This window comes from Peromyscus eremicus, chromosome 3 (genome assembly GCF_949786415.1).
Source record: "Peromyscus eremicus chromosome 3, PerEre_H2_v1, whole genome shotgun sequence".
Classification (NCBI taxonomy): Eukaryota; Metazoa; Chordata; class Mammalia; order Rodentia; family Cricetidae; genus Peromyscus; species Peromyscus eremicus.
The window spans coordinates 59,341,943-59,355,989 of NC_081418.1; the positions used below are offsets into that span (position 1 = coordinate 59,341,943).

The 14,047-nt window shown below is 54.4% G+C and overlaps 2 protein-coding genes across 2 annotated transcripts; one reads left to right on the forward strand and one right to left on the reverse strand.

Moving 5' to 3' along the window:
• The first annotated feature begins 3,851 nt into the window (after positions 1-3,851).
• Asic3 (acid sensing ion channel subunit 3) lies at positions 3,852-7,966 on the forward strand. The gene is made up of 11 exons (XM_059257720.1): positions 3,852-4,391; positions 5,605-5,755; positions 5,994-6,121; positions 6,254-6,449; positions 6,534-6,590; positions 6,693-6,840; positions 7,118-7,209; positions 7,288-7,367; positions 7,462-7,533; positions 7,632-7,690; positions 7,807-7,966. Exons 1-11 carry the CDS (start codon positions 3,852-3,854, stop codon positions 7,883-7,885), a joined length of 1,602 nt encoding a protein of 533 aa, XP_059113703.1. The 3' UTR covers positions 7,886-7,966.
• A 1,381-nt stretch (positions 7,967-9,347) lies between these two features.
• On the reverse strand, positions 9,348-13,804 carry Cdk5 (cyclin dependent kinase 5). Its single transcript, XM_059257721.1, has 12 exons — positions 13,683-13,804; positions 13,020-13,108; positions 12,874-12,941; positions 12,715-12,775; positions 12,554-12,610; positions 11,183-11,278; positions 10,958-11,032; positions 10,705-10,801; positions 10,455-10,525; positions 9,950-10,009; positions 9,766-9,846; positions 9,348-9,626 (listed from the first exon to the last, which is right to left on the reverse strand). Exons 1-12 carry the CDS (start codon positions 13,717-13,719, stop codon positions 9,540-9,542), a joined length of 879 nt encoding a protein of 292 aa, XP_059113704.1. The 5' UTR covers positions 13,720-13,804; the 3' UTR covers positions 9,348-9,539.
• Positions 13,805-14,047: the final 243 nt, after the last annotated feature.

A 14,047-nucleotide genomic window follows, 5' to 3' on the forward strand; every position in this document is an offset into this window, starting at 1 on the left:
GGTCTCCGGCAGGATGAAGTGGTAGCAGTCCGTTTACAAGAAGCATTCAGCCTACCCGGCTGCTCCCTGTGTGCTTCAAATCTGACCTGGTGAGACTATAAAGTTGAAGAAAAGACCTTGAAGAGACTGAGACTAGGCCATGTGTCCACCTAGAACATTCAGATACGGGCATAGTGCCAAACCAGGCATGGTAGAGCACCTCTGTCATCCCAGCAGATGGGAGATAGAGGTGGGATGATCAGTTAGAGGTCATCTTTGGCTACATAGAGGGCTTGAGGCTGGCATGGCCTTTGTGAGAGCCCACCCCAGAGGTGGAAGGCACAGTTATACACAATACAATATGAGGTTCATAAGGAACATGGAAATGGTGGGATGGTGGCCTTATCTTGAAAGGGGGTAAGCAGACAGCCTGAATGACATGAGCCTGTGGCCCCAAAGCTGTAGTTGAGGCAAGCTGGGGCCTCCATTGTCTTCTCAGGTGTCAAAGGAAGCACGCGAAGGACCCTTAGAATGCTGCTGATGCTCCCTCCCGGAGCAGTCAGGACTGTCCTATGCTGCTGCGGATGTATCAGTCCACCCCACTTACCCCCAAAGGGTGATGGCCCCTAGCTGTGGTCTGTAGGTCACTTCCCACTGAGAAGCCATCCCTGGCCAACCACATCCAGGTTGTAGGACTCTGTGCAGACCAGCAAACCAGGCAGGGAGAGGTGCTATAACTCCATGGCCAGACAAGCAGTTTGCACTTCTCATGTGGCAAAGGATAATAGTCTTTCAGGAGTGATGGGCACATAATGCAAGGAAGAGCTGCTATTGGAGGCCAGTGTAGGAAACAGTGGCTCGGGTGGGTGCAGAAGCTGAGGTGGGACTTGTGGTCAGGACCATACACTGCTGTGAGGACAAGGAACCCAAGAACTCTAGTCCAGAGTGCCCTGATTTAGTATCCGTAGTGACAGCCCTGGAAGCCGAGTTCTGGGTGGCTTCAGTTGTCTGGCCACTGTGTCCCCCACCCCTACCAAGTGAGCTTAGAGCAAAGCCTCTGCTTTCCATAGCAACATCTCTGTCTGGCCCTACCCTTGGTCCAGGTGGGACATAAAATCTCCCTCACCGAGCAGTCAGCCAACCAAGTGTGCTCAACATCATGCACGGTCACCCGGCTGGCAGTGTATACATCAGTTGGTGTGATTCTCAGCCTCCTGATGGCCACAGGATGGCTGCTCACCAGGGAATGGGACCCTGTGGCCAATGGCTGGTAACTCTAGTCCTGTGGCTGTGGTCAATGGCTGGTGACCCTACCTGTCACCCCGGCCTGGCTCTGCGAGCTCCCTAGTAGAGACCAGCAGCTTATCTGGGCTTGCTCTTGAAAGCCTCTTCCAAGAATTAAGTGGGACACTTTGTAAGGATACCCTTTAAGACCACAGTGCTGTAGCCCCAGAAGGTGGTCACATCTGTGCCACAAGCCATTTTAGTCACCTATCCTTCCTAAGATGTTATTTGCCTAGCCTATGCCACCAAGCTTGGGACAGTTTCTGAGACTGTGAGCCCTGAGTGCTTGCTAGGACCAGTGTACATACAGCCAGAGGCAGCACACTGTGACTGATTGAGTGGTGGAACTGTGCCCCCACCACTCAAGGCCAGAAGCCACCAGAAGGAACCTGGTCTCCAGTACTTTTCAAAGACACAATATAAATACAATTCTGGGGCCAAGGAGAAACACCTGCCACCAAACCTAAGGACCTGAGTTCAATCCCCCAAGACTCATGTGGTGGATGAGCAACTCCCACAGGTTATCCTCTCACCTCCACACATTGTGACACCCCCCCCCCAATAAACAATAAGTAAAACATTAGAGGAAACTATAAATAGTGGACATGACAGTGACAAGAACCAGGCCTTGCACTCCCCTGTTCAGATGCCCTTGGGCTACTGGCCCCTCATATCTGAGTTCCTTGTGCTCCTCCAAGCCCTCTAGCACTGAGCTTGTGCATGGCTCCTCCAGCTCTGGGAGCACACGCACCCCACCCCTGCACAAGCACCCCACCCCTGCAGCAGCACACACACACCCCACCCCTGCACACGCACCCCACCCCTGCAGCAGCACACAAACCCCACCCCTGCACAAACACCCCACCCCTGCAGCAGCACACACACCCCACCCCTGCAGCAGCACGCGCACCCCACCCCTGCACACGCACCTCACCCCTGCAGCAGCACACAAACCCCACCCCTGCACACGCACCCCACCCCTGCAGCAGCACATGCACCCACCCCTGCACACGCACCTCACCCCTGCAGCAGCAGTGCACCCACCCCTGCAGCAGCACATGCACCCCATCCCTGCACACGCACCCCACCCGTGCAGCAGCACATGCACCCACCCCTGCACACTCACCTCACCCCTGCAGCAGCACATACACCCACCCCTGCAGCTCTACCCTCATCTTCCCTTCTGAATTCCTGGAAGCAGCTCCATGCCTTGGATCCCATGCTGCCTTTGCCCTATGGCAGGGCGCAGGGAGATGATTCAAGGTCCTGGAATACCCTCCAGGCATACTCCCTGACCAAGGCTAATGGGAATGCAAACCTGCGTAACTGCTATTAGAGTGGGGGTGGGGGGACCTGGTCACATCTATCAAATTAGTAAGGCAGTGGCCTCAACCCAGAAACTCAGTTTCAGGGTGTTTATGGCATTGATAGCAAAGCTGGAATTGAAAGGCTGGAATCCTCAGTGGTCATCAGAGAAGACATAGCCTCCACATGATGGCCTAGGACCACTTTCAGAAATGAGGACGCTTTCCAGGTGCTGGAGGTCATGATCCCTAGAATCTGTTCATCAAGAGAGAAAAGTGTAAAGTCACAGGGTACCCTGGTACCCTGGGGGTAGCAGGAGAGACCATAGCCATTGTGGAGGAAGAGAGCCTCACCAACAGGAGGGCCTGAGAATGAGGAGGTAGAGTCTGGGTCACCAGGCAGAGGGGTACACTCAGAACACAGAAGGCCATTGGATATGGAACCTGAAGAGGGCCCTGGTCCTGTAATGTTGCTAGGATGCTGGGGGCCGAGGAAGAAAAGACCTGCCTGTGCCAAACCTCCCACCACTCTCTAGCTTGGTCAAGAGCCAGGTCCACTCTGCAAACGAACTGACACCAGGTGAGCTCATGGAAGGGCAGGAGAGGCCAAAGGGGAGAGCGGCTGGACCAAGGATTAGCACTTACCCCTCAGGGCTGGCATTCAGGGGCTGTGACTGGGAGCCTAAAGGGCCCCAAAGGCATCCCCAACCCCAATGTATATCTGGGCTTCCTTCAAGCCCTACCCAGGGCTGCTGCGGTTTCCTCCTGGCGCCTCTGGTCTCTGACAGCAGAGACTCCCCCCATGCTGCACTAATGGCTCAGCCTGGGGCCCCAGGGACCTTCCCTGCCCCCCCCCCAGGCTGCTCTGCTGGCCCCCCAACCCCCCTCATGCTGAAACCTAATCCTCTGCAGCGGCTTCAGCTCAGTCCTGCTCTGCAGCCCCTGCCTGCCACTACCTCCTGCGCCCTACCTGGTCTTTACTGCAGAGCCCCAACCTCACGGAGCCAACGCCCGCCCGTTCTGGGGAAGGCAGAGCTGGACCGACGACATTCATCTCATCCAGTCCTACCAGGCCAGTACTTTCACCTCTCCGTCTTGGCTCCTCCCCTCTCTACCTTCTCCTTTTCTACCTTCTCCTTTTCTACCTTCTCCTTTTCTCTCCTCCCTAGTCCCTGCTGGGCCACCCTAATCCCATCTCAATCCCCCATTAGTCCTACAAAACAGCCTCTGTCACTCCTTGGACGCCCTGTACCCAGTCAACAGCCCCTTCTCTGGGATCTAGCCATGAAACCCCCCTCAGGACTGGAGGAGGCCCGGCGGCGGCGACAGGCCTCAGACATCCGGGTGTTCGCCAGCAGCTGTACAATGCATGGTCTGGGCCACGTCTTTGGCCCTGGAGGCCTGACCCTGCGCCGTGGGCTTTGGGCCACAGCTGTGCTCCTGTCTCTGGCGGCCTTCCTCTACCAAGTGGCTGAGCGGGTGCGCTACTATGGGGAGTTCCACCACAAGACCACCCTAGATGAGCGTGAGAGCCACCAGCTCACCTTCCCTGCTGTCACTCTGTGTAACATCAATCCGCTGCGCCGCTCACGCCTCACACCCAACGACTTGCATTGGGCTGGGACAGCGCTGCTGGGCCTGGACCCTGCTGAACATGCTGCCTACCTTCGTGCCCTGGGCCAGCCCCCTGCACCGCCTGGCTTCATGCCCAGTCCCACCTTCGACATGGCACAACTCTACGCCAGAGCCGGCCACTCCCTTGAGGACATGTTGCTGGACTGCCGCTACCGTGGCCAGCCCTGTGGGCCTGAGAACTTCACTGTGGTGAGCCGGCTGCCCTAAGACTCAGGGTCTACAATCTTCAGCCTTGTCAGCCCAAGAGTCCCCCAAAAATAGGGAACCTCAACACCCCTTGCCTGGGTATTCCTTCCCTCCTGCCAGCCACAGGCTCTCCATCTCCCAAGTCACTCTGTCTAGTCTAGGAAGTGGCATCTGGAGGTTCTCTCCATTTCACACTTAGACATTTGTGCACCTGGCCATGCCTCCCAGCAAGGACACCGACCCAAGCAGGCTGCAGGGCCAAGGGCTAGCTGGTGTAGACACTGCCCCTAGGGCAAAATGCAATACCCTGGGACTATTCTGGGGCAGAAGACCCCCATCTGCTAGGAGAGGACTTTCCTGTGTCTCATCCAAGTTTTGCCACCCAAGACAGGACAATAAGAGATCCATTCCCTCTTGTTCCAGTTACCCCTGTGGGCTGTGTCCGGGCTTTGGTGAGAGGCAGAGGAGTTGGAGGAGGAGGTTTCCTCACTTCGCATATCTATATGTGAGGCTAAGGGCATTGAGATGTGGGCTTCAGAGTTCTTTCAAGGACGGTGGGAGAACTACATGAGACCCGGTATCAAAAAGTCCAAAACATAAAACAAGTACGGTAGTGCACACCTTTAACCTGGGAAGCAGAGGCAGGAGGAGCCCTGAGTTCCAGGCCAGCCTCATCCATTCAACAAAGCAAGTCCCAGGACTACAAAGAGAGAATGTGTCTTAGAAAAAGAAAGAAAGAAAGAAAGAAAGAAAGAAAGAAAGAAAGAAAGAAAGAAAGAAAGAAAGAAAGAAAGAAGAAAGGAAGGAAGGAAGAAAAGAAAAAGAAAAAGAACCAAGATTCTTAAGATTAGGACAGGTGGAAATTCAGCTAGATCACCCAGATTTAGTAACCTAGGTCCAGTTCCCATCCCCTACCCCACCCCTGCCCCAAGTACTTAGGTAACACATTGGGTGGGGGGATCCATCCAAGGATTTGTTGTCCCTGGGTATGATTCATGCCTGTAATCCCAGCACTTGGTATTTGGAGGCAGGAGAATCAGGAATTTGAGACCATCTCAGCTACATAGCAAGCACCAGACAAGCCCAGGCTACATGCCCCCCTCCCAAGAAAAAAAAAAAAACCCAACAGCAAAAATGAAGAGAAGGGACTGAAGGAGGGGAGTGCACTCACGCCCAGGGGCTTGTTAAGAGAGGGGCTGTCCCTTTCTGCCCCCAGATCTTCACTCGAATGGGGCAGTGCTATACCTTCAACTCCGGCCTCCACGGGGCAGAGCTGCTCACCACTCCAAAGGGTGGCGCTGGCAATGGGTTGGAGATTATGTTGGATGTACAGCAGGAGGAGTATCTGCCCATCTGGAAGGACATGGGTGAGGGGCACAGGGTCATTTGCCTGTGAGGAGGGATGAGGGTGGAGGTATGCATGAGGCTGGGAAATCACAGAGACCATGGGAAGGAGAGGAGGCAGGTGTGTAGGGAGGAGCCCCAAAGCGCATCTTCTTGTGAGAAGAGGCAGGGCTGCCTCTTCCAAATCCTGAGGAGAGGGACTGCCAAGTGAGTCTCTCCTGGGAGTGGAGTGTCTGGGGCCTTAAAGGCCCCTCCCTGCAGAAGAGACCCCGTTTGAGGTGGGGATCCGAGTGCAGATCCACAGCCAGGAGGAGCCCCCTGCCATTGACCAGCTGGGCTTCGGGGCAGCCCCAGGCCACCAGACTTTTGTGTCCTGCCAGCAGCAGCAAGTATGTTGGTTCAACTGCCTGTGCCTCCCACCCTCCCCAAACTCCTACCTCCTCAGAAGACCCTCAGACCCCAATCCACAGTGCCCCAGCAACCTCTCTTAACCCAGTCTCCTCAACCTTGTCCCTCCACAGCTGAGCTTCCTGCCACCACCCTGGGGTGACTGCAATACTGCATCTGTGGATCCCGACTTTGATCCAGAGCCCTCTGATCCCCTGGGTTCCCCTAACCCCAGCCCCAGCCCTCCTTATAGTTTAATAGGGTGTCGTCTGGCCTGTGAGACCCGCTATGTGGCTCGGAAGTGTGGATGTCGAATGATGCATATGCCTGGTAAGGGGCCGGGGTCTGTTGGGAGTAGGGAATGGGGGTACCCTAGGGGGCGCTCTCGGGCTCCGTTCTCATCTTCTATCCTAGGAAACTCGCCAGTGTGCAGCCCCCAGCAGTACAAGGACTGTGCCAGCCCAGCTCTGGGTAAGGGCACCACCCTTCAGCCTCCCTGTCCCCACCACTCGGCCGTTGATCCCAACCCTCTGGCCGAGTGGTCCTGATCCCTGCTTTGCGGCCTGCCTGCAGATGCCATGCTGCGAAAGGACACGTGTGTCTGTCCCAATCCGTGCGCCATCACGCGCTACGCCAAGGAGCTCTCCATGGTGCGGATTCCTAGCCGCGCTTCAGCTCGCTACCTGGCCCAGAAATACAACCGCAGCGAGACCTATATCGCGTGAGCGAGGGATGGAAGCAAGACTGGAGGCACCGTGCCTGAGACGGGGCGGGGTGGGGGTGGGGGCCTCCAAGCAGGAGCCCTGCATACAGCCCAGGATGGATTCATCGCCACATCATAATTGGTTCTGGGACTCTGGGCAAGCTGCTTAAACTTTCTGACTTGGGAGATGAGAATAACCCAAGGTTCTTGAAAGGGGCCAGAGCACCCACCCACATCTACTTCCAGCTGGCGCCAGGTGGTGTCCAGCAAGCAATTCCGGCTTCTTTTCCTCCAGGGAGAACGTTCTGGTTCTGGACATCTTCTTTGAGGCCCTCAACTATGAGACAGTGGAGCAGAAGGCTGCCTATGAAGTGTCGGAGCTGCTGGGTGTGTATGGAGTACCTGGGTCTGCAGAGGTGTGGATAGGGCAGGTGACTGTGAGCTGACAGCACTCTGCCTCCACAGGAGACATTGGGGGACAAATGGGACTGTTTATTGGAGCCAGCCTGCTTACCATCCTCGAGATCCTTGACTACCTCTGTGAGGTGGGACAGAACCCCAGACATGATGGGGAAGAATTGGGCCACCAGTGTCCAGGGAGGTGGATGTTGGCCACCTACTCCTGCCACTTGCCCCCAGGTTTTCCGAGACAGAGTCCTGGGGTATTTCTGGAACAGAAGGAGCTCTCAAAGACGCTCTGGCAGTACTCTGGTAATAGTCCCCTTGCCCTCCCCCACCCCTAGCATCATCTGGTCCAGGAGCCATGTGCGGCCATCTTGGCTAGTCTCCACCTTCTCCCTTTCCCACAGCTTCAGGAAGGGTTGAATGGCCATCGAACACACGTTCCCCACCTCAGCCTGGGCCCCAGGTAATATGAGACGTGCCCCGTAAGGTCAAGGGACAGGTCAAGAGGAGGACATTCAGGTCTCTCTAGGGCAGAAGAGGTGGAAGGGCCCTGCCCCAGCGCTGTGGCTTGTCCCACAGGCCTGCCACCCCTCCCTGTGCTGTCACCAAGACACTCTCTGCCTCCCACCGGACCTGTTACCTCGTCACAAGGCTCTAGACCTGCTGTGACCGCTCGGCTGCACCGTGACATCCTGGGCATGTCCAGCCTGTACATCTTTGCTGTCTTCGCCCTAATAAAGCTCCAGTGCATGTGCCTCAGGTGTTTGCCTTACAGACCAGACATTAGCAGAGTCAATGCCAGCCTCCCCACCTCCATCCACTATCCAGCTGGGACTTGGTCCCCAGTTGGGCTTTACAACTCTCTGGTGGTGGGGGGGATAATTTTAAAAGAAGATCAATCAATTGCACCTTCATGTTACCGAGCTTATCAAACCCATTTTAATTTTTTTTTTTTTTTTTTTTTTGAGTAATGGGGACTGAGCCCAGGGTCTGGAGGACTCCTGCTCTGCAAGTATTCTCCCACAGAAGTACACCCCCATCACTGTTGTTCTTCTGAAGCAGGGTCTCATATACTTCAGGCTGGGGGTGAACTGTGCAGCCAAGGATGATCCTGATCTCCTAATCTTTCTGCCCACACCTATCAGATGTTGAGATTATAGGCATATACCACCACGTTTGGCTTCCCAGCCCTTTTTGTATCTTGTTTATTTAGAAACAGAGTCTCACTAGATTGTCCAGATTGACCTTGCACTCTCCTGCCTCAGGCTTGTTGGTAGCCTGTACCACCAGGCCTACCTCCCAGCAATATCTAGGAAGGCAGTCTCTCCATGCCCAGAGCTCAGATGTGATGGTCCACAGCGGGTAGTCACTGTACCAACAATGTAGAGCCAGAACGAGGTTCTAACTAGCTCAGCAAGAAGGCGGAGGTGGCCGGTTTACACTAGCAGGTCTCTGTCCTGCCTGCGCACGCAGGTCACGCTATGGGAGAGTTCTCGCCTTTCCAACCTCTCCACAGGAGCTAACAGCCTACTTGAGACAGTGGGACTGAAAGCGCCCTGCCTTTCCCTTCCTGCCAAGAGGGCACCACTGGACCTCTACCTCAGCTCCAGTTTCCTTCTTTCACTGTACCCCAACCACTGGGAAACTGGCAAACAGGCCCTGAGAAGGGCTGTTCTTTTGAAAGAGACCCTACACAGCTCTGAGTTTCCCCTCCCCCAGCCTATAACTCTAAGTGTGAAAACAGAGATGGAAGGCTCTATACAGAAATGTGGAGACTCCCATAGAGAGGCCCGGCCCATTCTCCCCATTCTGGTGGAGGCTCGCTCCACTTTGCACTCAGGCCAGCGGCGTCCGACCTCAGAACTGTTATCTGGCCTTTCTAAGCAGAAGAGGAAAGTGTGCAGGAGTATGTGAGCCTGCATGTGGAGACAGAGCTGCCACGATACCATCAAAAGGATGGGGATCACGGCCTCCTGTCCCCAGTCTCAGACATGTAAAGAGGCAGAGCAGACAGTGAGCAGCTCATTGCACAAGCTGTAGGCAGGGTCACAGAGGGTGGTAAGTCAGAGCCAGGGTCCCCAGCCACCCTTCAGAGCCACCCCACCACCATATCAGCAGACTGTGGGAAAGGAGCCAATTTATGAAATTAAATAAAGTCCATGGAGGGAGTGAAAACCACGGGCCAGGGTAACTGTACCCTGGCTGGGCCCAGCACAGCTGGTGCTCAGTATCCCACACCCCACTTTTCCACCCTCCTATGAGGGAGGCTTAAATAGACCAGGCCCCAGCCTGGCCACCAGGGGTCAGAGAGCCTATGGGGGACAGAAGTCAGAGAAGTAGGGGTGCTGCAAGGCCTCCTCTGCTGAGATGCGCTGCACAGGGTTACACTTCAACAGGTTCTGCGGGTGGGAAGAAAGGCAGAGGTCGAGCTCAGACCAGGACAACCCACCATCCTTTTGTCCCTCTGGGCAAGCACCACAATCCCCAGTTTCTTGGGCAGGCAAACGCCCCCATCTGCTTCTACCCCTAGGCACCTACCTGCAACAGGTCTCTCCCTGTGGCATTGAGCTTGGGTACGACGTTCACCAAGGACGTTGTGGCTGGGTACATTGGGTAGGGCTGCAGAGGAGGGCCAGGCAGAGTCAGGCCAGAGGTATGGAGCATAGAGTTGGAGAACGAAAGGGGCCTCTAATGAACCAAGACCTCCCATAGCCAGTCACACCTTATAGTCTGGCAGCTTGGTCATGGCGGGCCACTGTTCCTCGGTCGGGGTTCCTAGCAGTGTGTCCACGTGGTCAAGGGTCACTTGTGGGCAGGGGTTGCGCCTACACCTCAGGGACAAGGGGGAGGATTCCTCACTCCTGCCTGCCCCTTCTCTCACAACCATCTTACTCTATCCCCCAGCCCAGCCTGAGATGAACCCCATTTTTATGGTGTTTACAGTGGACCAGGAAAATCCAACCCCTGGTGCTTGTGGTCCTAACAGACAGTCATTTTTTCTCCACAAACCCCTTCTCCTTTATCCTAAGGCCCACTGGAGCGACTTCTAATTACCTCATCAGATGTGCCATCCTTACCACCATGCCACATCTCTCCACAGTGTGACCCCATGCAAGGACAATATGGAGGATAAGCAATGGCTACCTCTCACGCCTGCTCTACGCTCCATGCCCATTCCCTTTCTACAAAGAGGTGAAGGAGAGTGGACTAAGGGCACTGGAAGGATATCGAAAGATCCTCTTCAGCTGGTCATCCACATCATTGCCAGGGAAGAGAGGCCGCCCCGCATTAGCCAGCTCTGAGAAGAAAACAGGGATAAAACAGAGCATATGAAGGACCCATCATTCTGAGGTGCCCCTGTGCTTTCCAGTCCCAGCCCCAAGAACCCCTCTCCCTTCCCTCACAAAAGATCCTCCAGACCCTACTTGTTAACCCAACTGGGAAAGAAAGTGCCTCTGCAGAACCCCAATGTGTCACCTGCAAAGATGCAGCCGGCTGACCACATGTCGATGGACGTGGAGTACAGCTTGGCCCCAAAGAGGACATCCGGTGGGCGGTACCACAGCGTGACCACCTGGAGAAGACCCCACCCACAGGGATCCCCCCTCCCACTTAGAGAGCTGGAAGGAGGTCCAGGAGGCGGCTCAGAGAGCAGAGGAAACAATGTGGTGTAGAGAAGCCACTGGGGGACTCCCTCCCTTCAACCTCATATACCACATCCCAGGCTCACCTCAGCAGAGTAGCAGCGGACTGGGATACCAAAGGCTCGAGCCAGGCCAAAATCAGCCAATTTCAACTCCCCATTCTGAGGGGAGATAACACAAAGAGGACATGGAGAAGACTTTTAAATGGTTTAGGGCGGGCTCCAGCTTCCTTCTCCCTATCCTGCTCCCTCCGTGCTCCCCATCCCTGACTCCAGCTTCTGTATTCTTGCTCCCTGTTCCCAGAGCAATACCCTGTTTATGAGCAGGTTCTGGGGCTTCAGGTCCCTATGCAGCACGTTTCGGCTGTGACAGAATCCCAGGCCTTTCAGCAGCTGGAAGAGGAATGACTGGGGAGAAGCAAGGAAGAAGGAGTCAGACCCACTGTGCCCTATAGCCTGTAGGACTTGGGGCAAGTCAAGAAGTCCATCCAATTACTCTGTAATTTTGTGTGTGTGTGTGTCTGTGTGTGTGTGTGTGTGTGTGTGTGTGTATGTGTGTCTGTGTCTGTGTGTCTGTGTGTGTCTGTATGTGTCTGTGTGTGTGCCTGTGGAGGCCAAAAGAAGGGGTAGGGACTCCTGGAACTGGAGTTACAGGTAGTTGTGAGCTACCCAATGTGAATACTGGGAACAGAATTCTCTGAAAGAGCAGCAAGTGCTCTTAACAACTGAACTGTCTTTTCGGCCTTTCATCTAGTTACTTTAGAGAATCTGCTTTGCATGCACTAGGTAGCAGCAGTACAACAGTAACCAAGTTTTCCTTGCGCCTCACACTTTCTGGACTGATAGGTTGGTGAGCCTTCCTGCATCTCCAGTCCATGCTGGTCTCCCATACAAGGCTGCAATTTAGCACACACACCATGACCATCAACACAAAAACAAAGCTATAGTATTACTTAGGACCTGGAAGCTGAACCAGTGCACTTGGTCTTGGGCCTAGAACAGCGACTGATACAACGCAAAACCTACAGCAAATATTTGTTTCGTTGGCCTCTCTCTTTCACTCCATCTCTCTTTCCTCTTAAGATTTACTTTATTTTTAAATTATGTATGTATGTATGTGAGGGAGTGGTATGTGCATGTGAATGCAGGGGCCTTTGGTTGCCAAAAGTGGGTACTGGATTCCCTGGATCTGGAGTTACAGGTGGTTGTGAGCTACCTCATGTGTGTGCTGGGAATTGAACTCCCATCATCTGCAAGAGTAGTATGTGTTAACTGCCATCTCTCCAATCCCCTCTTTTCTTTCCTTTTTTTCTTGCTTGTTTTTGCCCTGATATTTGAGACAAGGCCCTGCCATGTAGCTCAGGCTGGTCTTGAACTTGAGATCCTCCTGCCTCAGACTTCTGAGTGCTAAAGTTAGAAGTGTGTGCTACTATGCAGGGCTGGTATTTGTTAAATGCATGAGATATTTCTCATGTGTCTCATCTCTTGAGTGCAAATGACATCATTGAAATCAGATACTGTGCAAGTCACAGGAAATCACGTAAAAATGTTCACCAAGACTAGTAGCCCTTGGAGGGCAGAAACAGGTTTTCTCTGGTACTCCAGGACCACAACCTGTTACTTAGGAGTATTGATAGTATAGGCACACCCAGGAGATGAATCCCTAGACACTTCTCCCCTTACCTTCACAATCTCAGGGTCCAGGTCACCATTGCAGCTGTCAAAATATTTCTTCAGGTCCTAAATAGAGATGAGGGTGTGGAGAAGAAGACAGAGTTCAACCTTAGTCTGGACTCCTATACCCTCCCATGATTACTAATCCTGCCCCCCAGCCCCTCTTTCACCTGATCACAGAACTCAAAAACCAACGTCAGCTTCTTGTCACTATGCAGGACATCATGAAGCCTAGAGAGAATGAAAGACTCAGCCAGATCCCAGGACCTCTAGCATCCCAATACAGCCTAGTCTACCGAGGAGGTTCTATCTCCTCCAACAGACCTCACCTAACAATGTTTTTGTGCTTCAGTTCCTTGAGTAGACAGATCTCCCGGAGGGCTGAACTCGGCACACCCTACAATATGCAAGGAGACAGTAGTCACAGCCCACCCAAAATAGGCCTTATACCCCTCCCCCCACGCCTCAGTCCTACCTCATCGTCATCATCCAGCCTGACACGCTTCAGAGCCACAATCTCATGGGTTTCCCGGTTTTTGGCCTTGAACACAGTTCCATAGGTGCCTAGGGGAAGGTCGGGGGGGTGAGGGGGAGGATCCTTCTCAACATCTTAGTGTGTAAGGGCAAGTTTTCAGGTGAAGGTTAGGTATGGAGTAGTTTTGTGAGTGAGGATGCCAAGGCGAAGGTGCCTAAAAAAGCTCAAGGCTCCAGAGGCAGGGGGAATCTGCCATAAGCTCAGGGGGTGGGGTGTGGGGTTGGGAAGTAGCAAGGAGTCATCTAGCAGAGCAGTGAAGGCCTGCAAAAACTGTTAAGGTTGGAGGTTCTGCATTTTGAAGCAGGGGTTCCAGGTGAGGGTTGCAAGTGATGCTGAGGTGAGGCTAGGGGTGAGGAATGCAGGAAGTGCCGCGGCTAGGAAGATCGGTCCACAGAGACTGCTAACGCTAAGAGCAAGAGTTTGCCGCAGATGCTAACACAGGGAGAAGGGTTGGTGTCTGCACCGAGTGTTGGGCTCAGCGGCCAGGGCTTTTGCCCAGTGCTGAGGTCGGAGCCTGCAAGTATAGCTGACGGTAAGGGAGCTGGGACTGCAAGCAGGGTCTTCAGAAAAGGACCTTGCAGGAACATCTCGTGGTTTCATTACCTTCCCCAATCTTCTCCAGTTTCTCGTATTTCTGCATCGCAGCGGCCGCGGGGACCCCTGCGGGCCCTCGGTTCTAAGACTCCCGGCCCCGGCGTTGCAGAGGAGGTGGTACCCACAGCTCCAGCCCCGCCCACCCGCTCCCCCGCGCACAGGCGTCTGGGACTTGTAGTTCCTGGGTGGCCATGTTTCCCAAGAATGCCGGTGGCGAAGGGCACGAGGACTACAAAGTCCAACAGGCCGCGCTCGGACTCTATGCAGCGATCAACTCCCGGGACTCGTTTCCACCGCGGAGGCAAACCTTAAACTTCAACTCCCAGGAAGCATCGCGTGTCCGCTTTTCGGGCGTCTCCGCCAAGGCGCGGAGG